Source organism: Abrus precatorius, unplaced genomic scaffold (assembly GCF_003935025.1).
Source record: "Abrus precatorius isolate BTA unplaced genomic scaffold, Abrus_2018 Scaffold6, whole genome shotgun sequence".
NCBI classification, from domain to species: Eukaryota; Viridiplantae; Streptophyta; class Magnoliopsida; order Fabales; family Fabaceae; genus Abrus; species Abrus precatorius.
Window position 1 is genome coordinate 11,685,445 of NW_020874406.1, and position 23,202 is coordinate 11,708,646.

Here is a 23,202-nt window from a genome sequence, read left to right on the forward strand (position 1 = left end):
AATCAAACATTCCATTAGGTATTAAAAAATTAACACACTTCCATTGATAAAAATCTCTCTAGGTTCAATTCAATTGAATAGCTAATTCAAGAATTGCATTAAGGAAAGAATTAAACGTTCAATACAATCAAGATCTTAAAATCCAGATTCATAATCAATTTACAATATCAAAATCAGATCCATCAATCCATAACAAAAAAAATTAAAACATGTTTCTAAAAGAAAAAGAGAGAGAAAGAGTAGAAGAAGAGGAATTGCAGAATTTCTTTATAAATCCAATCCCCAGCCTGATTCCTCAAGATCCAAAGCTTGGAAGTCGCCTCCAATCTCCCTCTCTAACTCTCCTAAGGTGTGGAAATGAAAAAAATGAGAAAAGATCCCAAGTTTCGGAGCTAATCTCATATTTATAAAAAATTTTGCCTTTCTAGCGTGATTACTTTTATAACATAAAGTAACCACGCAGAATTTCTAGTAGTCTTCATAACTGGAACAACCACTTTTATTTATAATAGTAGCAACGCAGAGATGAATTGCCTCAAATAGCATGCACGTGATCACTTTTATTCACAGTAGGAGTCATGCGCAACCTGTTTTGTTGGAAGGCTCTCTGGAATGATTACTTTTATTGATAAAAGTAACAATGCGCAACTTGTTTTGCTGAAAGGTTATCGGGAACGATCACTTTTATTGATAAACGTGACAATTTGTAGCTTGTTTGGCCTTTAGATCATGCGTGTGATCACTTTTCTCAGCAGTAGTGATCACACGCAACTTATTTCTTCTACCAAACTTGCATGTGTTCACTAACAATTAATTTTTCTCTAGATTATTTTGCTCTAAAACAACTGTCAAAATTTATTCACCAGTCCCTCACCCTTATTCATACTAACATTAGAAATGGATCATGTGATCTTAAAAGATGGGTGTCCCAAGTGCTTGTGCTATAAATTCACTTGATTCATCCCATCTACCTTGTAAGCTTGTATTCTTTGAACTTTGTAAAAAAAGTAAAGTCCATCTTTACGTTTACATGCAGGAATCAACATCCTTGAAGTGCAGTCATGCAAAATATACAAATTATTAGTGAATTGTGTAATACAATTTGACCCATATAGTATTTATGATACATATAAAGTTGTAGCTCAATTTTGGGATATAGAGCACATTGGTAAATTTCAGGCCTCCTCCCAACTATATTGTGCCTTCCTTTGTGGCATTTGTATGTACTCTATCTGGAAAACTTATTAAACATGGTACAATATCGCGTACTTTGTACATATCTTTCACACTTCTAATCATAGGGTTAGAGGCCTTGGTGTTGATAATCCATGAGGTGGATTGGAATTACATTTTATCTTCTCATTAGTTTCTATTTTGTTCAACATTTCCATCACTTTTTGCCATTTATTTGTAGTCAATCAGCTTTTGTCATTTCCTCTCCTTCATCCCTTACTAGTATGTTGCAACGTCTTGTTTTTCCCAGTAGTTTTTCTGTTGTTTTGGGCTTGTCTCCCCATCACTTGGGGTATTCAGTCAACCAGAAACAATTATTGGTGTCAGGTCTTACTCTACTGTAGTTAGTGCAAATATAAGATTTATCTTTGGCCTCCCCGTGACCTCTACCTCTAGCTTGTGCCCAAGTCCCACAATCTCTCCCCTTTCCTCCTTTACTCTAGTAATTGTCCTTACATGTTCTTCTTGAATTATGGTCGAGTATACCTAATTCAAAGAAGGCAGTGGATCACACATAAGTAAACTTGATCGCATTGTCCCATATATGACATCATTTAAGCCCATAAGGAACTAATGCGCCTTTTCTTCTTCTCTTTGCTGCTTCAACTTAGTGGATATAGCACAAGTGCAGGTCGCACATGTGCACACCAGTATTTGCTCATAGTTGGCTAATTCATCCCACAAAGATTTTGACTTGTCGCAGTACGTAATTATGGTCATGCCTCTTTGCTTGCAATCTACCAATTTTGACTTGATAGTAATTGAGAATCTTTCCTTGATATTATTCTACAAGTCCTTCACATTCTTCATGTATGAGATTGTAAAGCATAGATTTGCTTCTATGGTGTTCAAAATCCATGACAGTAACATGGATTGGATTGTCCACCAGTTTTCCAATTTTATTATCCTTTCCTTTAGTTGTCCAAACGTGCTCTCAACGAATCTTTACTTCCTTTTAGCATGCAAGGTAAGCTCACTCTATTAAAATCAAGTGTGAATTGAGTCTTACGTGGAATGGGATGAGTAAGTTAGAGATTTATAAAGAAATGAATCCATATACTTATTGCCTTGGTGTCCTACTCATTGTAAGGTTTTGTACTTAAATACTCTCCTAACCCAACAATGATATCAAAGCTAGGTCAATTCGGGTGACCGGCTCAGACAAGTGGATGAGTCATGGCAAAGAAAGCTAACGGTGTGGCACCTATGGTCAATGTGAAATTGCACCGTAGAGGAAATGATGACCCTAAATGGGCCCTAGCAAAGAGTTAGTGGCACCCACGTGTGAAGGGTGTGAAGCCCAAAAAGTATCGTTGAATGGACGACAACTTACATGGAATAGAGCAAGAGTTGCTTTAGTGTTGTAGACCATGGATACTTGTGGATGAAAGAAATTCCGTTGTTGAGGGAGCTTATATGAAATATAAATGGATTCACACCTGATGGAAAGTGTTGGAATCAAGTGTGAATTGAGTCGTGCATGGAATGAAATATAAGTTAGGGATTTATAAGCAGATGAACCTATGTACTTATTACCTTAAGGTTTTGGAGTTGCATTGTGATGTCCTACTCATTGTAAGGTTTTCTACTTAAATACTCCCCCAACCCAATACACTCCTCATAGTTCTCACCACGTAGTTAAACTTGAGTGATAATGTTTCTTGAATTATCATTAAAATTGAGATCATACGAGAAAAACACATTTCTCTTAGTACCTAAACTTATTGCCATTGTTAACCATTTTTCGATATATTCCTTAATTAATGAACTTATCACCGGTGTCAGCCATTTGTTGATCAAGATTTCAATGTACCATAAGTCACATTTTGATACCAAAATAAAACACAAACACAACAATGGAAGAGTTTCTCTTATCTATTACATTAAAACAAGATTTAGACATATATATAACCCAAAAAAACTAATTGCAAAATTAACAATCTTATTTAGAGGGTAATTGCCTAAAACAATTCCTATAAACACTCTTACTTGATTTTCTTTTATTCACTCTAATTTGTTTGATCAAATCCTATAACTATTTATGGTAACATAATCATATGATGATTATTGCTAATATCGTTATTTAATTTCAGGATCATGCCGTTAAATCTTTTCCTTTTCATATAGATATGGGAAGTAATTAAACCTTTGAGTGTAGAAAAATAAATTATTCTTTAAAAGGGGTGTTATTTATCAGCACTAGCTAATTTATTGAAAATTTTAAGAAATTATGCATTTTTTTCCTTTTAAAATTGCAGTCCTTCGATTAAAAGGAGCAAAATTTTCTACTCCATTAATATGTTTTTTTTTTTTTGGAAGTAAAAATCTTCTCAATTCAGCTTCTTCAATTTTCTCCCACAACTCCCTCTTTTTCCTTCGGATAACTCTGTTATTCTAGCTTATTGATAACCCATATAAGCTATATATTATACTATTGAGAGTCTTGCGATACACAACAACCATGTCATTGTAAATTTACGTTTTAAGAGTATTGTCATGACATAAACTATAAGGCTCGATATTTTTCAGTAATTGCTATATCTGTTTTTTTTTTTTTTTTTTTTTTTTTTTTGTCTTCGTATAAAAAACTTGAATTGTAACGTGTATATCAATAAAGTTCCGCATATTTCGTACATAAAATGTCTCTTTTTAACATGTAGATAACTGTTTAATTTCCAATTATGCATACAAAAAATGTTTTATCAAACGAGATAAATCTATTTCATAGTTCTTTAAATCTTAATAAATTCATTATTAGTTGGAAGATACCTTATTATACAACACCACATACAAAAAAATCATAATACATATGACATATGTATTTATATAAACTGGCAGGGAGTCAACGGACACAACATTCGTATGAAAATAATATTCTGTGTACATTATTTTACTACATCCTTGTATTTTTTGTTAAAAAATATTAAAATTAATTATTAAAACTAATTTTAAATATTTAAAAATATTTATTACATATTCACATTTTTAATATAATAAACTAATTTTTTTTGTGCGTGTATGTATGTTTAATTTATTCAAAGAATTTTATATAACAATAGCATCTTATCTTACTGTTAGAAGGGGAAAAAAAACTATACAAACTTATATAACCATAAGAAAATTACTATTAAGTGAGTGAATAGTAATTAAGTGAATGAAATAATATATATATAATTTGAATTCTTATTAATATCCTCTCACTTTATTTGTTTTAACAAGAAAATTGTAAATGTTAAGGTGGTAGGCAAATAACATGAGTCATGAAAAAGTTTACGAAATAAATACTAATAATTCCGAACCTGCCACGTTAGACGGGGTGGATAGAATTTTAAGTTAGGAGGGCTGTAAATATGGGCTAATCGGTTGTTTTCGCGTCATTGGACGTGATTAGTAAGTTTATATGGGTTGTGTTTTAAAAAATTAAATTTTTTTAACTTAAAAAAAACTAAACTTGGTTTTATGTAGATAATGAACTTATGTAGGTTGGCTTACTTTTTAATTTATTTTATATATTTTTAAAAATATATGTTAATATATTATTTATAAAATCGTATCTAATTTTTTTAATACTTTGTGTTAAAAAAATTAACATATTTAATAAATTTAAATACATCAAACTTAAAACATCGTTAATTCATCTGATAAATTAAAAATATCAATTATACTAATAGTTTAAAATTAAATATTGACTATATTAACAATTTTTTTATGTACAATAACTTTTTAAATTTTTTATCTTACAAACAATAATTTTTAAAAAAAAGTAAAAATTACTCACAAAATTATTTAATCAATTGTATGTGTAAAAGAAAGTAAAATCATTTAAATTTTCTTGATATAAAATAACATTATATGTTTTCTATTTGGAGGGTATTAATGTAGGCGGACCAACTCAGCGTGAACTCACTTGTGATGGAACCGAATTAAAAAATAATAATCAAATTTATTTAATTTTAAAATTTAATAACCCAAACTCTTAATTCTTAAGGGTATATTTAAGGCTAGCTCATGAACTAACCTATTTTGATGGCTTTTAATTTAGGTACTGTGCTTTTAATGACAAGGCTACAATATGGGTAACTATAACTTGTTCATTTAATTTAATAACCTGAAGAAGAAGAAAGTGACATGCAAAGAAATTTGTGGGTGACGGACCTTGTCAATGCTACAAGTTTCAAACTTGTAGGCTTTGTATTCTCTCTGTTTCTAGAAAGGTTACAAATAAGCACAAGCTCCTTCATTTTCCATCCAAATCGCCACTCTGTGATTTGAATATATTTAATGTCCCCTAGCATAGGGCATTTACCATTCCAGCAATTTCCGTAAGCAATGTTTGATTTTGCTGTTTGCTAAAAAAAATGTCACATTATTAGTGTACATATATAAGAAAAAGTTTTACAATATTAAGAATTTGCTTAAAAATTTTCTAAAACTTCGTATACAATACGTATTTAATTTTGTTCATTAATTGATATATAGCTTGAAAGTATTTGCAGTGACACTAAAAAATTTAATTTTTATGAGTTCTTCCATGATACAAAATGACTCGGTGATTTCCATGGAATTGATTTAGTATGCAGCATAGCATTAAGGTTGAGTATTGGATAAACTTAAAGTGAGTTATAATAAGTTTCAGAAATAAATATCAGAATAAACTATAAGTTCTAATGTGATAAACTTTTTGTTAATTAAGTGTCTAATTAAATTGATTATCCAAATATGCGTAATTCTTAAGTTGTTGCATGTAAGCAGATGTGTGGATAATGTGTCTAATTATCATTTTTTTGGGGCTGAAACTTTTCATCGGTTTTCTAGTCAATGCAAATCTATCTTACTCTTAGAGAGAAGGTGATTTGCTGGCTTTATAGTCAAACTTAAAAGTTGCAAGAATACAAGAAAACGTGGTTTCATTGTGTTGGTTTTTTTATTAATTTTGTTTACTTCATAATTTTGTCTTTAGCTTACAATAAAAATTTAATGAAACTATAACTATAGTGCAGAAGTAGCAGATTGCAGCAGATATTTGATTCCTAGAAGTAAATAGAAGTTAAACACGGGGAAAGTTACTTAAAAGCTTTGTAAAAAGAAAGATAACAGCAAGATCGAAGATGTGTTTGAAAGTTGAACAATAGAACATAATGAAATATAGGAAGTTCGAGGTGGTATATAATTTTTATTGTAATTTATATAGAAATGTCCTTTGGGAGCTTGTTCTTCTGACAACAATTAAGAAATAAAAATTTACTTTTTTTCCCTTTTAAATTAAGACTCATAATAATTCTTATAAGAAGAGGGCAAATAGAATAGAGGAATAGAAAAAAGGCAATGCCTTGAGAGAATCAAACTCCTATACTCACAATTTGTATCTTGCACTTTAACTAACTAAGCTATCTAGTTAATTTGAAGGAAAAAAATTTACTCGTTTTTTACTTCGTTGCTAGATTCCCCAAGACCAGGGTAACTTAGACTTCCACTTTCTACGTTAAAAACTTTCTAGGCTTCTTTCCAACTAGGATTCAAGTGAGTGCTCCAAGACTTGCAAAATTTACCACAAATGATATTTTAACATTCATTTTGGTTGTTACACCACACACTCACTATTTGGGTATTGAAATATATTTTTTATAATTATTTAATATTCTTCTTTTATACATAAAAAGTATTTCAACACTATAAAATACTGAGTGTATGATTCAGACACTTATTTTGAGTGTTAAAATAACACTTCTCGCAAAATTTACGTAAATAATAAGAATAATCCTATATCCATAAAATAATTACAACAAAACTAAAACCTTGGAACTTCAATTCATCTTTATATTTTTACAAAGGTTTAATATATATAGTCTTTAAACTTCACTAACATAGTTAAACCCTGCTCTTTTCCATACCAACCAAATGAAACGATGCATGCACACTCCTAGAGCTAACAAAACTTTCTATTAATGTAATCTAAGCAAATTCACTATCATAGACAATTACATACTACAGATAATTTTGTGAATCTCACTACTACACAGCTTGAACATTATCATTGGTGCAAAGTAGAAACAACGGTAACTCGATTCAGTGGGAGCGCGACAAGCTCAGGAGCAACATCCTTGAATTGGAGAACTCCTCCTTCTTTGCATTTTGATAGCAACTTTGCAGCTTCTTTCTTTGTCATCTTTACCTTCACTCTAATCCCTGTTCTTTTTTCTCCTGCTTCATTACCATCACACCATCCTTTCACGAACTCCTTCTCGTTGTTGGAAGGTTCTGAATCCGCAAACCTGACACTTTTCTTCACCGCCTTGCATGGCGGTGGAGATCTCTTTTTAGTTAACTCTTCTCTCAATACTACCTTTTCATCTGATACCTTCCTGCTAAGGCAAGATAACATGGCGTGGAATATGTATGGATCGTGTTCTACGGAAGAGTGTTGCTGCAAGAAACTGGTAATTGAAGGAGGGGTGAGGCAGAATGGACATGAAAGAGTCAATTAATTTATAGTCATTTACACGAGATAAGCATATGACGTGTCAACTGGGGCACAAAAGGTCATGGATTTACCTCAAATATTATAAAAAACTGAAATTTGACACACGTTGTTTGGTTATAAACTAGGAGGAAAGGAAAAGAGATATAAAAAAGTTGCAACTTGTAAATATTTTTTTGAGATATTTACTCTTGGAGAAATATGGAAATAAAAAATGTGAAAAATGATAGATAGAGAGAGATTGAAAGGAGTAAATGGACCCAGATCTTTTATAGTCACTTTTTCTTTCAATCATCAATCCTAACTGTTGATATATATATTTTAAAAATAAAATATAATTAAAGAGAATCAACACTGAAAGATACAACTACCATTTTTTTGAACGTAGGGATCCATTTTTGTACTAAATAATTCGTGTTAATACTGTTCGAGTGCTTACAATTTAAAATTTAAAATGTATAATTGATTATATGATAAAAAATATATAAAAAAATGAAATATCAGAGTTGAAATATTATTTGATCCTATAGCAGGAGAGAGAGAAAGGTCGTGTTTGTGCCTTTATTAGTCAAGTTTCCAGTGATTGAAGGACCCATTGGATAGTCCCCACCAATGTTCTTTTTTTGCTAAAGACAGAAAAGCTTGGCTCCACTTTTGTGCATATTACATTGAGGACGCTGATGTCTAAAAGACTAAAGCAATAAACACCCAATGTTGAAAGGGTCAATACTCAATACCCTTTTGGGTGAATTTAACCCCTTGGCTACCTTTGTAGTGTCTAATTTAGCCAAAACAATATGTTAAAATGCACGAAATAAGTGTTAAATAGGAGGAAGAAAAAGAAAGATAAAATAAATGATATGATATACGATGCGATAGATAAATAAAAATAAAAATGAAGAGATAAAAATTGGACGTAAAATAAATAAGTGTGAAAATATAACTTAATCTGTCCGAGCTTCACACTTATAGCGGTTTGATCTAATCCTGTGTTCCACTCTTGAGTGTGATGTTTAAGGCCCTATCTTCAATGTCACCACTTGCCACTTGCTTAATCAATTATCGTGAAGGACTCGTTCAACTTAAATTACAAGTCTAGTGTTGTGGCACCAGTTGTAGTTATCATACAACTACGTACGCCGGTAAACAATATACTTGAGACAATTTTGAAACTTTGATAAATTGGAAAGTTGGAAGTGTTTTGAAGAAAGACACTATAATTTTCACTATGACTTATATAAATCATCCACAACTTTACAAAATATAAACAAGAAATAGCTAAAGTCTAAATAGAAATTTTTATGTTGATTGTATTATAGATGGGACCGTTGGAATAAGGGTATGTGTATGCCACATATTAAGCTCGTTTTTTCCTACTCTTTTAAGGATCGATAAAGAAGATCATGGCTGATTGCATCAAGGAGTATAACTTTAGAGAACACCCAAGAATCAGACAGTGGAAGTTGGCACTAGAAAATTGTCATGAACTTTCAATTCAATCAAGTGCATGCCTGAAAATTGAAACGTATTAGAAACTCATCTGTGCCTCCTTGTTTTATAATCTGTTAATTTTTTTGCTTGAAAAATTATGCGTATTGACTACTTTTCCACCCCTTTCTTCCTTTGTCTTTGTTGAAGACCGTAGTTTATTGAGGCCCTAGAAAGTGAAGCAAGGAATGAGTCACGGAGAAATAATGAAAGAGGGATTGGATTAAATTAGGCCTAGCGAGACTAAGTCAATGTGATTAAGTTTTCAAACCATCGTGATCTTTTGTTACTCTTGAAATTAAGTACTGCATTGGATTTCTTAAGTTGTTTCCTTTTAAGTTAAATTAAAAATGGATTATTTTATAATACAAAAACACCCACTAATAATTTATTAAGTGTGTGTTTTTGGAAACATGATTAAAAAATATTTTATATAGAGATAAAAATAAAATATTGTTAAAACATAAGACTAAACTTTTAATTTAGTTTTTCTTTTACACCTATCTTGTTTTTCTAATGGGAAAATATCTTATTTGAAAATAAATCATTCTTTAAAAAAAGAAATATTTTTCTTTTAATAATTGGTTTTTAAAGATATTATTACTCTTTGCTTCTAGAACCTGGAAGAAAAGGTAACTAAATTGAATTGATTTTGAAGAGTAATCCATTTGAAAGTTGTTTGTTTGCCAAATGTCGGCTTTCTTTGTTAATAAATGCTTGCGTTTACTCGAGAAGAACGAAGTAACTTACTTTGTTAATTTTGAATTGCGTTTACTTTTTGTTTGAAGGTGACATTATCAAAAGTTTTTAATGAAAAACTTTTATGTATTTATTTATTTACCATAACTATTTTAGCTAGTTAGTTGGCTAGAGTTTATGAGGTAGTTAGTTATTAATTGCTTTCTCTTATATATGTATAAGTTATATTATGAACTCAATTGTACACATTTCTCATTCCACGTGTTCTGAATTCTCCGCTCCCTATCTCTGTCTCTCTTTTATTTCTTTTTACTTTTCAGACTTTGCCATATTTCTTAACATAGTATGAAAATCATTATGATATTTATCAAGTCAAGTTAGATATTTTCTTTTTCTTGTTCTACTTACGTAGAATTTTCCTTTAAATTTCTCTCTGTTTTGCAATCATCCATTATATGTGGTTGTCTTTGGGTTCTTCAAATTTTTTCATTTGCACTTAATTTTGTGTCTTTTTATACATTACTCAAATATTTATATCAAAAAAAAGTTTAAAAATTCTTTCATTTAACTTATATTTAATAGGTTATAATTTAATACTTTGACCATTAGATGTAACTTAAATGAAAGACTTAAATAGAATATAAAAGTTCTTAGACTTACACACTAGAATAGAAAGATTTTGCTCATATATATATATATATATATATATATATATATATATATATATATATTATTTTTTTATTGTTTATACACATATTCAATTAAAACTCCCCCTTTATAATTAGTAATCAGGCTACTTAAAATTAGGCTTGAAAATAATTAATTATCATTTTGTTAGCAAAATGAATGACAAGTGCATAGGAATGAAATGAAACAATAACAAGTAAAAATACATGGAAGGAAACAAATCTTCTATGATTCTATTATTCATTTCAGGCTTATAATCATAATGAACATCAATTATCACCATTTAGACATTCATCAAACAAACAGGATAATTGCAAATTACAATATAAAATTCGTCTTTTGTCAATTAAAGAAAAAAAAAACCCAAGAAAGAAAGACCAATTAAAAGGAAAATAAAAAGTGGGCAACCATTAAAAAACTGTCTCAATCCAGTCTAATGCTTCTAGTTTTTTTCAACAACCAAAAAAAAAAAAAAAACTCAAGATAGACATACAAAATCAAAGCAATGGTTTGGCAAATCAAGTTGGCAATAGAAATTAAACAGGAAACACCAACTAAGGATTCAGAGATCTTGAAACCAATAAATGGAACATAAAATGAGAAAATCCTCAAAAACTAGAACTATACAAAGAAGCGCCACATAAATAATACTTTTTACAAGAGATGAAACACCGTTTGACTTTGGTGTGATTTTGTGTAAAAGAAAGCGACATCAAGAAAAAAAAAAAAAAAAAAAGAGAGAAAAGGGAGGAAGAGAAAGTGGGTGATAAAGGAGAAAATGAGTGGGAGAATTAGAGGACCGAACGTGCTATGAGATGAAAAAAAATATTAGGCAAATTTATTTAAATAATGCTAATTTAAAAATAAATTCTCAAATTAATATTTTTTTTAAACATATTTTTTATCTGGTACTAATTTTTGCTAGATCAGTACTTGTATTGCATCTGCATGTACGATGGTATACTTTTTTTAATTTTTAATTGACTATTGGCAACTCCTAACTGATACTCTCTCAAAATTTAACACATAGACACAGAAATTCTTGAGTAATTTAAAAAAGAAAAAATAAATAAAAATTGACTTCTATCGGACACTTGAGGGCGATAATTGTCACGTGTCTGATCATCATTTGTATCGCACCAATAGCAATGATAGTCTTTTTCAAAATCAACGGTCAAGGAGAGAATACATGTTAAAATCGTACGCTATATTGACTCTGCCTCTACAATAAGGCTATCGGTGTATCAGTGGTGATAATGCTTCTGATTACGACACGTGGCGAGAAAGATACTGGTGCCGCAGAACCCTTCTTCTTCCCTCCCTGCAGTTCAGCTTCCATTAACGCCAGCCAGAAGAGCATTTGTCCATTACTTGTGTCAAATTTAGGACAAGTTGTTGATTTTACAGTGTTTTTCTGAACGAAATTCAAAGGTAAAAATAAAATTTTGTAATAAATTTGTTTATTTTATTTATAATAGAAAAATAATAGTTTATTATATTTTAAAAATTTGCAGGTGCTGGTACCAGAAAATACAAAAGTGAAACTCTATTTCAATCGACAAAAGGGGTTAATGAAGGATAAATTTTTCATGTATAATTTTTTTCTAATTTATTTTAATGTTTATATATTTTTTAAATAATTTAACGTAAAATTAGTTGAAAATGTAATATTTGAATTACTAATTTTTAAAAAAAATTAGATTTATAAGTTGAATATACATTTGTTATATTTAATTCTGAAGTTTAGCATTAAATTGAAAAAATTTATAATATGTTTAAGTTTAAGTGCAGTTATGAAAAAATTGTAAATTTTATGTAAAATATTTAGTAAAGTCAGTAAAAATAGATTAATATTTTTTAATTGTGAATAAAATAAATTTTTGGTTGAGTGTTTTTATAAAATAGCAAATTGAAATTAAAATAATCTTTAATTACAGCATAATAAAATATTAAGTTGGCTGAGAAAAAAAATAGATAATGAGTTAAATTAATAAATTAAAATTACATAATAAAACATGATAAATTAAATAAAATTTGTAAAAAAAATTATCACTGTTAAGATTAATTAGAAGGGTAAATTATAGGTGTAGAAAGTATAATTTTATGAAATATGTTTAAAATGTAAAATAATTTTGAGTAGAGTAAATCAAAATTTTACGGAAACAAATTTAAAAAATAATAAACAGTAATTTATAATTTGTTATCAATAGATTAGAAATAATAGAATTTTAAAAGATTAAAATTATAAATAAATTCATTCTTAATCACAATATAAAAAGGAAATTTAAAATATAATTTAAATGAAATATATGTATATTTAAAATAATAAAAATATAAAATCATTAAAAATAATAATTACGACAAATGATTTTTTTGAAGATAGAAAATCTATGTAACTTATCTGAATTATATTTATATAAAGTTAAATTTTTTTTGAATTTTTAGGTTATTATAGATTAATATAGATTATAATGGCGACATTTGTTTAAAAAATTATAATTACGTGATTTTATAATTATACATAATTTTGATCTCTATTATAATAGAAATATTAAAAAAAATTATTTACATAAGTTATTAAATATATTGCCATACATAAATGCTAAATAGTACAGCCTAATAAAAATTATATATAAAAAAATAAAGATTTTAGTACGAATATTCTAATAGAAATTATTTGTATTATTATAAAATTAAACAAAAATAAATTCTGCATGTAGTAAAATATTAAATTAGCCATTAATGTAAGTAAATATATAATAAAATTGAAATATTAGGTATATAAAAATTAAAGTATATTATTAGAAGTGTAATAAATATTAGGCATAATTATTATATTTACTATTTATTAACACAAAAATTTCTATGTGCACTTAAACAAAAATGTTAATTTGCATTAACTAGTTTTGTAATGTTAATAAATTTATAGTTTGTACAAAAATTAAATTAAAGTAATATTGAATATGAATATGTAATTGTAATATTATTCTATATTTTTCATATGATTATTAAATTTTTTAATTATTATGTAACTTGGTTCACTAAATTTGTAGTTGTGTATTTAGATAAGTAAAATATTAATTTTACCATTATCTTGTCATGTTTAATATGTTAATAATACTAACATTTTTTTTGAAAATTATTAGACGAAATCATCTTCTTCACAAGGTTTAGTGATTAATTCAGAGTCTAAAGATTCATCATTGTTACGTTTTTAAAGTATACATGTGTCTAAACACATTTGGGGATGGTCGAGAACATCCTATGATGAAGGTTAAGAAGTGTCAGTTTATACCAGTTGGCCTAGACGGTGTTCCATTAGAAATTCTACCACATTTGGAGCTGGCTGGCTTTGCTGGAGTGACACAGCTTGCCAACTTTCTATTAGATAGACACTGATTACTCTATTAGTTAAAAAATGGAGGCCTGAGACACACATCTTTCATATGCCACCAGGAGAATGCACCATAACGCTTCACTAAACTTATTTTATTAAAAATTCATATATGCAACACCAAACTTATTATAATGTTAATAATATTGCATTAATATATAAAATTTTTCTGCCATTTTTTAACACAACAAAATTAGTATAATTATATTTAAATATCAACCTAAATTAAACATTAAATTGTTTAAATTTATTGCATAAAAAACAACGTAACCTATCACAACAGTTTATAATGAATTTTATTAAACATCACTTTATATGCCTAATTTTATTTTATAAAGATTATAAATTTTTACTCAAATCAGGCATATTTTTTAATATCAATTTAATTTAAAAATAATTTTATTACCTCTATTAAATCATTTTACATCATTTTTACATTTCTTTTCACAGTTTTTTAATTTTTTTAATAATTTATACAAATATTTAAATTATTAATCATAATAAAATACTACAATCATATTAAAATAAAATCATAATTTTTTATATACATTATTTTATTTGATAATAATATTTCTATCACACTATTCAATTTTATTTTAACTACTAAATAAAAAAAATTATTTCCATAACAAATAAAAAATATAAATTTTATCTAAACAAAAATAATCAAAACTCAATAAATAAATTACATAATCACGGAAGAAACTCAACTAATCTGAGCTCTCCAAATTTTTTTCTTCAGGAAAACGCTTTAGGAACGTAAAGTTTTTTCTTCTTTCAACAATGTAAGGCAAATGCAAAGAGTGCGCAAGGTAAAAATTTTTCTTCCTTCAGATTGAGGCAAATGCGAAGAGTGCAAAACGCAAAGCTTTTTTTTCCCTTCAGCAATAATGTTAGGCAAATGTGAAGAGTGCAATATATATACCACTGCTACATAGATTTTTTTTCAATGCATCACTCATGTAACCAGTGGATGTGAACACGTGGCGGGTGCTCACTTGTATCGCACTCTACAGAGTGATAGTGCTGACGCAGCTGGACCAGCGCATTGGCTATTGCTCAAAACGAACCGATACAGCCATCCCAATTGACAGTTGTCAAGCATCACCTATATCGTCTCTAGATAAACGATAGAATTTACACGTTTTGACTAACGACTTATCTATCGTTTGAAAATAAATGATACACCTCTAATTACGACACGTGTATAAATCTGAGCAAGTATCGGTTATATATAACCAATAGTGTATTAAAAAATTAAATAAATAGGTTATCATACATGCAGATGCGATACAGGTAATGATCTGGCAAAAAATAGCACCAGATAGAGAATATGTTTAAAAAAAAATGCTAATTTGAGAATTTATTTTTAAATTAGCATTATTTAAATAAATTTTCCAAAATATTATCCATCTTTTTATTACTAGCTTAAGCCCTTCTATTAGATTAATTTTAAAATAAAATATGATAGAATGAGATGGTATGATAACTTTATCTTTTTTTATTGGATAAATTTTGTTCAAATAAATTATATCATCTAAAAAATTTTATTTAATGTGGAGAATGAAAATTTAACGGCTTATATGAAAATTTTGAATCCTCTTGCATTGATAAATAATATCATGTTATAAAAAAATCGTATAAAAATAAACATTAACCATATAGGCTGGCTGGTCCTTTGAACGAGGCCCAATGGGCTATTGGATCGCACACTGGACAGTTCTAATGATAAAATTCTGGAATTCAGTAATCGTTTTGTTTGGTTTGTGAATTGTGAAAGAAAGAAGAAAAAGGAAGGAATGGGTGGAGCTCAAGCTATGAAGAGAATCCCTCGCATCAAGTTCCCACAGAGACATCCCAAACCCTCTGCCTCCGCTGGTAATCATCATATTCCATCAAAGTTAATGATAATTAATTCGAAAGTAACAATCCGATTATGATAATCTGAATGCAAATTCTGATAGATGCCGCTTGCGATTTAAGTTTTTGATTCTTATCGAGATAAATTCGAGACTTGGTAAAGCATCCTTAAATGTTCGATTCTCTTTATTCCCAAGGTTTTGCTACTGTTATCGTCGTTTAACGTTTTGGAATAAAATTAGGGCAGTTTCATTCCTGTAGCTTTTAGGATATATCGTCGTTTAATTCCGTGTCTATCGAAATCATCTATCTATCTCTGTTCCATGAGAATTATAGTTGTTAGTTTGAGAATCATTTCACATTAGGGTTCTTATGTTTGAATACCACCTCACCACGTTTTTGAATCATTTGTGTCTTCATTTAACAGTGTCAATGCCCAAAACGTAACAATATGGTCAAACAAGCCTGATTTCTTTTTGTCCAGGTCAATCATAGGAAGGGTTATTGTTTTATTGTTATCACGTAATTAGAATTTTCTTTCACTGTTTTTTATCTGTTCCATCCTAGTATTCATTTTGATTCATAATAGTTGGATATTTTGAGAAGAATGTTACACCATTTGTCATTTAGTTTCTATGTTGAGACAATAAGTAAATTGCCCAATTCTCTTGAAATTTTCGCAGGCTCTGCACCTGAGACGACCGATGCCAAATTACCATTCTTCTCGAGTTCAAAAGCCTCGACATCACTGGGAGGGAAGGCCTCTCTTCAACCCAAAAGGACTCCTGTGTCCAAAGAGGAGATTGAGGCAATTTTGGTACGTATCTTTGTGTTACCATCGTCACCTCTGTTCATTACAAAATGCATATTTGATCTTGCAAAGGGGTTAGGATTTGGTCTACTCTTGCATGAACCGCGATTGAAGTGTGCCACTAGATAGGCCTTAAGCCTTTGAATTTCTTGTTTCTTGCTCTTGCTTGCTTACTCTTTTTTTATATATTTTCTGATATCAATCCAGCATTTTGCCTCAATATTTACTCAATTTGTATTGTATTCCTAAAATAAAAATTTTCTTGACTTGTGGCAGTTGGGCGGCTGCATCTAATCGACTGTGTTGGAGAGCAGACTATATTTTGCACTCATTTTCTGTAGCTCTAAGTCATCATAAATTCATCATCAACACTTAATGGTTCTTTTTTAGTTGCCTGGTGTTCGCACGAAACAAAATACTGATTTTAATTGTCAATAATAAAAATATGCATTGGATTGAAATTGTAAACCATGATTAATTTTTCCATTGATGGAATTCGAATATAGATTCTGAAAAGAACAGGTTTGAAATTGATTCTGAAAAGAACAGGTTTGAAGTTTTGTTTCTCTTGGTTTTTATCTACGGTACGGTATTCAATAGAGTGGACAGCGTGGAAGGACGGAGAAACTACATTGACTTGCCTTGTCCCAAACTACATTGCTTTGAATTTTTCTGCGCTCTAGCTGATCGATTGCAAGGCGCAGCCGGAAAATAAAATAACGGTGGTGACGGATAATTCTTTACGTACCGTTTTCCATGTTTTTACGGGCAATAAGTACCTCAGATATTGGATATAACTTTCTTGCAAGTTAATGAAATCCCACTCCATGATATTCAAAAAATAAAATATAATGAATGTTTTAATAATTATATCTAGTAAAAATTTATATTAGTACTATTAATTTGTAAGTTATTGATTTTGTAGAATGTTATTAAAGATTAAAAAGTTTGCCCTAAATTGTTTAGTAGGTTGGCATGAAAATTAACCTAAAAATGAAAAGTTTACTCTAAGTTAAATACTATATTGTTTCTTTTAGCTTTCAAATAATTATCAGTCCAAAATGCTACATGGTGAGATTCTTCTGCCGAAAATATACCTTTTATTTTTTAAAATTTGAAAGAATAAAATAAAAATCTCTTTGATCAAAATTAAATAAAATTAAGTTTTCATTATTAAACATGCGTAAAAATAATTTTAATTGTTTTTCTAAATAATATTTTTATTGAAGAATATGAATTAATTTCTTAACATAAAAAAAAATAAGTACTGAAAAAGAAACAAGGGAGCAGCAAATGGCAAATATTTGCGGCTGGGCCTGTGATAAGAGCATGTGCAGAATATAACAGCCAATGGCCTAACATAAAAATATAAATTTTATCCAATAATAATAATACGATTTCCATATCGTATTATATCGTATTACTGGGAAGAAGATACGGGTCAAACTAGTAAAATACTCAACTAACAATATTTGATGTCTATCTCTGTTTCTGCGGCTTGGGGTGAAATTCTTTCGTGTAAACTGTAGCTACCACCGATCTCTCTTCCTCATACCGCGGGTACCACCAACATCCAAACAACTCTCTCTCTTTTTCTCTGTTCTTATTCAAATGCGTTGTTACTTAATATTATTATTGTATGTTATCTTCCAAGAATTATTCGTTGCCGGTTCTAATCTGCAAGTTTTTGTACGACTTTTAAATTATTTTGGAATAAAGCTCTTCTTCCGATTTTCCCAACCATACCAGTTTATCTGCGATCCTTGCACCATTCATTGCTTGCTTTTTTATATATATTTATATTTTCTTTTTCCCTGTCTTGGAGTGTTGTGTTTTTAATACTAGTATAAATTGACTGCCGAGTGATCACCACGCAACAATTTCTTAATGCTCTTTCTGAATGCCTGGGCTTTTTTATGTTTTGGGATTATTCACTGTTTACTCATCATTCCTGTCTTCCTCAGATGTAGTTTTTCCTTTCCTTCTTGATCAGGGTCTATTTCATGGATGATGGTTGTGAGAAGATAAAGGTCGTCCCTGATCACTTTCAATTTCCAATATCTGCTGTAGAATCTCTTGAGAAAACAACACTTTCTTTTGCAAAACCTAGAACTGCTAAATCTTTTGAGGCATTTTATCCTGGTGGAAAAGGGGAAAGAAACCCATGATCAGAAAGTCATTAAGAGAGTTTGACTCTGTTTGAAATCAATCACTTAATACAGCATTGTTTAGGACTTGGCGCCATCTGTGGACTTGAAGAACATCAAGGGCTGCTTCCATGTTGAAATTGTTTACTCTTTGGGGTCTGCCATGGCGCTCCAGTAGTGGTGGTCAGGGAAAGGTTTGCGTTGAGAATCATTTGTGCAGTGTGCCTTTCATCATTGGTGAAGGTTCTGTTACATCATACCTAGACAAATTATATTTTGCAGGTTGAGCTAACAGCTGCAGAAGTAGAGTCACTTCGATCAGAACTTGCCGATATAGAAGAAAGGGAAGCTCAACTGAAAGCTCAGTAAGTGATCTGTAACTTTGCACTATTATTGTCTTTTCTGCCTTACTATGTATTTTAAGTTCTCACATAGCAGTTTGCTAAGGGTTACTTGCTTCTTGTGATTGGTATTTCTCTTTTGATTGAATTACCAAAGACATTGAATATAAAAAAGCTAGGAATTCAGATGCAAGCCGTAGATTTGGAGTCTACACGTGTGTGATTATTTGAGTATTAAGTATAAAATGAAGTTCAATTCCGTTTTTTCTTTGGTTGTTCTCCACGTGAACAGAGGCAGCTACTCAATGTTGGAGATGAAAATGTGTTGAAAGACTGGGGGAATTGAGCGTTTAATCTTTACCAACTCTTCCCTGACACTGGAATTCTTACAGGCCTTAGAGACACAAACGTGCTTTCTATAAATAATTTTAATGATTTTTTTTCTCTCACAGGTTGGAAAATGTTGATGAAGTTTTGCGGTCAGCTCGTCTATCGGGTTATTTATACATCCGCACGGTACTTACTGAACAACCTCCTTTGGTTTACTTTGCTCCAGTTTGTACTTTGTGCATCGTTTTATTATTTGCCTAACTGACTTGTTAATAATTTGCTTTTGATCTTTCTCCATAGAGATGGATAGCACTTCCAGGAGAACCACCACCTATAGATGATACTGATGTAGATGATTGGCTTCCTCGCTTTATTGTTCTTCATGGCGCATGTCTATTCGTATATTTGTTGTGTACAGGTAATGTGGTTATTTGTTTTTCTTCTTTGCCTTTCTTCTTCCCCTTCTTTTTCTACCAACTCCTGTTTTTATTCAGAGCTGTTGTTCCTGCTATAACACCTTTTTCTGATATATTATTCCTTACAAGTTTTTTCTCTCGTTAGTTTTGCAGTTTGTATTTTTACTTTGTTTTGAGATTAATATATTCAACTTCAGAGCATTGAATATATTCTTTATATCTTTTTTACTTCTTTCGCTCCCCTCCATTTTTTATTTCTAACTGGCATATTAATATATCATTGAAGATGTACTCTCTGGATGTTTGTCTTCGTTACAAGTCTTGAATGCTAATCCTGTAATGCACGTAAAAATTTCAATGGCAAAATGTTGAGAGGAATTTTTTTATTTGTTATCATTGATTATATTTGTCACTATACTTGATATGAATTGCATGCAAATTTTGCTAAACATGCAAAGACTTTTCTGGATTGAGATATTTCTTTATATCTCTTTACTGATGAGTAACTTGATCTTCATTTTCTAGTTAAATGTATAACATGTTGACATTACTACCCGACATCTAGACTTATTGGACTGACCCTTATATTTTCTGACTATGTAGATAAATTGCACTTTTTCTTTTGAATTATGTATGGTGTATGATATGAAAAAGTATAGGAGACCTCCTAATTTCTAGGCATACCCGTTTCCTTTTGTATAATTTCTTTTAAATACATTCCTTGCTATTATGGAAAACAACACTTCCACCTGTCTATTGGCTAGTTAATTTTCCAATACTTGTTTTAAGCTTGTCATTGACTTCTATTCTTGAAAATCGACATTTTATGGTGAAACTCCGTTCCTTAATGATGTCTAACCAGGGGCTAGCACTTCAAAGAGATTTCATTGCCGGACTATGAAAAAGAAGAAAAGATAAGATAAAAAAGGTCTTTTGTGTTTTGTTGGGAATCTCCGAACCATGGTTTGGACAAAAGCTTATCTCTTATGACTTTTGCCCTGATCATAGTTTGTGGTTTTCAAAGGGAGAATCAAACATGTAATGACTTAATTTGGAAAGGCCCAATAATATACATACATACATATATATATATATATGACACCTACGTGTGAAAGCCCTGACGCATCATAGGCACGACCAAATTGAATTACAAGAATAGGGGCAAACATAGGAAGTACTCTTGAACATGATTATTTAAAAGTGATTTTGTTTTTTAAGTAATTATGAATGCATTTACTCTTGATTTAATTTGAAGTGCATTGTGATTTTAATTTACTAAAAGTTCAAGGTAGATATAGCTTTACACTCTTAACTCAATGGCACAATTTTGAGTTTTATAAGCGTTGAGATGATCGGCTTTCATTTAAAATGGTTTTGCTGATAAAAGGGGTAAATTGCAGATCTTAGTCCTCATGACTCGGTGCTTCTATCTGATATTGTTGAAGTAGACCAACTACCAAGTTTTAAGCGTGAAGATGATGACATGCGATACGCCTTTTATATTTTAACTCGTCATGGTTTACGATATGAATGCTCAAGCAGTTCTAAGATACAGGTGTGTCTATGTTATGAAAATTGTTTCCTATAAGTAGTATTTATTATTACATTTTACTGTTTGAGCAGGTACTGAATAATTTATTAATTTGAATCTTTATTTTATTGATGATATTAAATGATGTATTTTTCCCTTCGTTATTCTTCTCTCAGGTGGACTCGTGGTTATCAACTTTACAATGTGATTGCAAATTGGAATCTGATACATCAACTGCCAATGGTTCAGTAGAGATGTAACATACTTTACCCCTTTTCTATGACTTTAAGATACATGTGTAAATATGAAAGTAAAGCCATTATCTTCTTTTTTTGTCTTGTTTTCTTGTACATACTAAATAAGGTAAAAAGGTAGCGTTAATTGAATAGAGACCGATGATTCTTTTGTCACTCACCGCTCATTCTAGGACTTGATTGACCCATTCGGCTTTAAATTTTCGAACATTGCAATTTTGATGATCTTCTCCGACATTTAGTGAAGTTGATTTGTTTTGTGATATATCATTTAAATTAAAATTATATTTTGCTATATACTTTGTGCAGTGCATTGTGCAGTGCCTAAAACAATGACATGAAAATTGTTGTGCAATGCATGGATGCAAAAGGTGAAAATAAAATCTGTTAGGAACCTGGAGTACAAAATAGAGGAAAGCAAAGAAAAATTGTATTTCTTGATTGATCGCAAAAGAACAGAAAAAAAAGAGAAGCTATCAAATAATTTTTCCTTCACAAAGCAAAAACTTTATTCTCCAAAACGACAAGACTGCATGAAACTCTTTTCCTTTCCATTATCCTATTTATTTAACTTTATTCTCCAAAGCGCCATTACTAAATTATGTGCTCCTCCCGTTAATTTATAATCTATCTATCTTCTGTATATCTATATATTTATGTAAAATTTACTATTACTATTTGTTATCATATGTATTTATAACAAAATTTATAAAATTTATAATTGTTAAAATTTAAAAAGTATGAAGTTACTTTATATTTTTTTTTATATATTCATTAGTCTATAAAATTACGCATGTTTATTATTCTATGTATTTATAATAGAATTTATGTTTATTAAAATTTAAAATGTTTAGAGTCACTTCTATATATAAATAACAAATATATATTATTTTTATATATTTATAATAATTTATAAATAAATTTATTAAAAATTATATAAATGAAAATTAATTATAATATTTTTTATAACTTATTAATTAAAATTATATTTGATTTATATGTATTATCTTTTAATTGTATTTAAGAAAATTTTATTATAATTTATGATTGCTGCAAATGACAATTTCTAAAAATTTTAAAAATCATTGTCAATTGTTAAAAAGAAAAAATATTGATTCAATTGAATGAAAAAATTCTTACAATTGAATAAAAATATTTTTATAAAAATATAATAAAATTCTCGAGTTACCTTTTAATAGTAAAAAAAATTGTATTTTATTTTAAGTTATATTTAAATTTGAGTGTTATTGCTTCAAAACTTTTATTTATTAGTTTCATATATTTTATATTAACAAATTCACTATAAATTGCCTAAAATTTGAGTTCATTGGAATTAATTATAATATTTTTTATAACTTACAAATTAAAATTATATGTGATTCATATAGATTATAGGATAGTCTAAACATATATCATAAAAAATAGTTAATTAAAATTGATATGGTACTAATTGATGAAAAGATATTAGTATTTATATTTTTTTTATAAAAAATTTATTATTTGCAATAAATTATAATTATGTTATCTTTTATA

General features: G+C 29.3%; 3 protein-coding genes across 3 annotated transcripts; 2 read left to right on the plus strand and 1 right to left on the minus strand.

The window, feature by feature from the left end:
• Nucleotides 1–7,090: 7,090 nt before the first annotated feature.
• On the minus strand, nucleotides 7,091–7,664 carry LOC113869908. Its single transcript, XM_027506427.1, has one exon. It carries the CDS (start codon nucleotides 7,613–7,615, stop codon nucleotides 7,265–7,267), a length of 351 nt encoding a protein of 116 aa, XP_027362228.1. The 5' UTR covers nucleotides 7,616–7,664; the 3' UTR covers nucleotides 7,091–7,264.
• Nucleotides 7,665–15,737: 8,073 nt separating this feature from the next.
• On the plus strand, nucleotides 15,738–17,164 carry LOC113869860. The gene is made up of 3 exons (XM_027506361.1): nucleotides 15,738–15,857; nucleotides 16,523–16,656; nucleotides 16,927–17,164. Exons 1-3 carry the CDS (start codon nucleotides 15,779–15,781, stop codon nucleotides 16,942–16,944), a joined length of 231 nt encoding a protein of 76 aa, XP_027362162.1. The 5' UTR covers nucleotides 15,738–15,778; the 3' UTR covers nucleotides 16,945–17,164.
• Nucleotides 17,165–18,150: 986 nt separating this feature from the next.
• Nucleotides 18,151–22,116, plus strand: LOC113869724. The gene is made up of 7 exons (XM_027506183.1): nucleotides 18,151–18,210; nucleotides 18,644–18,991; nucleotides 19,080–19,162; nucleotides 19,591–19,654; nucleotides 19,769–19,886; nucleotides 21,285–21,439; nucleotides 21,592–22,116. Exons 2-7 carry the CDS (start codon nucleotides 18,929–18,931, stop codon nucleotides 21,673–21,675), a joined length of 567 nt encoding a protein of 188 aa, XP_027361984.1. The 5' UTR covers nucleotides 18,151–18,210; nucleotides 18,644–18,928; the 3' UTR covers nucleotides 21,676–22,116.
• The last annotated feature ends 1,086 nt before the right edge of the window (nucleotides 22,117–23,202 follow it).

What these genes read in the sequence shown, in the direction of transcription:
- LOC113869908 (XM_027506427.1), bottom strand. Translation starts at nt 7,615, where the DNA reads ATGTTATCTTGCCTTAGCAGGAAGGTATCAGATGAAAAGGTAGTATTG.
- LOC113869860 (XM_027506361.1), top strand. Translation starts at nt 15,779, where the DNA reads ATGGGTGGAGCTCAAGCTATGAAGAGAATCCCTCGCATCAAGTTCCCA. An exon ending in CAAACCCTCTGCCTCCGCTG is followed by an intron (nt 15,858 to 16,522) that starts GTAATCATCATA and finishes AAATTTTCGCAG; the next exon opens with GCTCTGCACCTGAGACGACC.
- LOC113869724 (XM_027506183.1), top strand. Translation starts at nt 18,929, where the DNA reads ATGTTGAAATTGTTTACTCTTTGGGGTCTGCCATGGCGCTCCAGTAGT. An exon ending in GTAGTGGTGGTCAGGGAAAG is followed by an intron (nt 18,992 to 19,079) that starts GTTTGCGTTGAG and finishes TATATTTTGCAG; the next exon opens with GTTGAGCTAACAGCTGCAGA. An exon ending in GAAGCTCAACTGAAAGCTCA is followed by an intron (nt 19,163 to 19,590) that starts GTAAGTGATCTG and finishes TTTCTCTCACAG; the next exon opens with GTTGGAAAATGTTGATGAAG.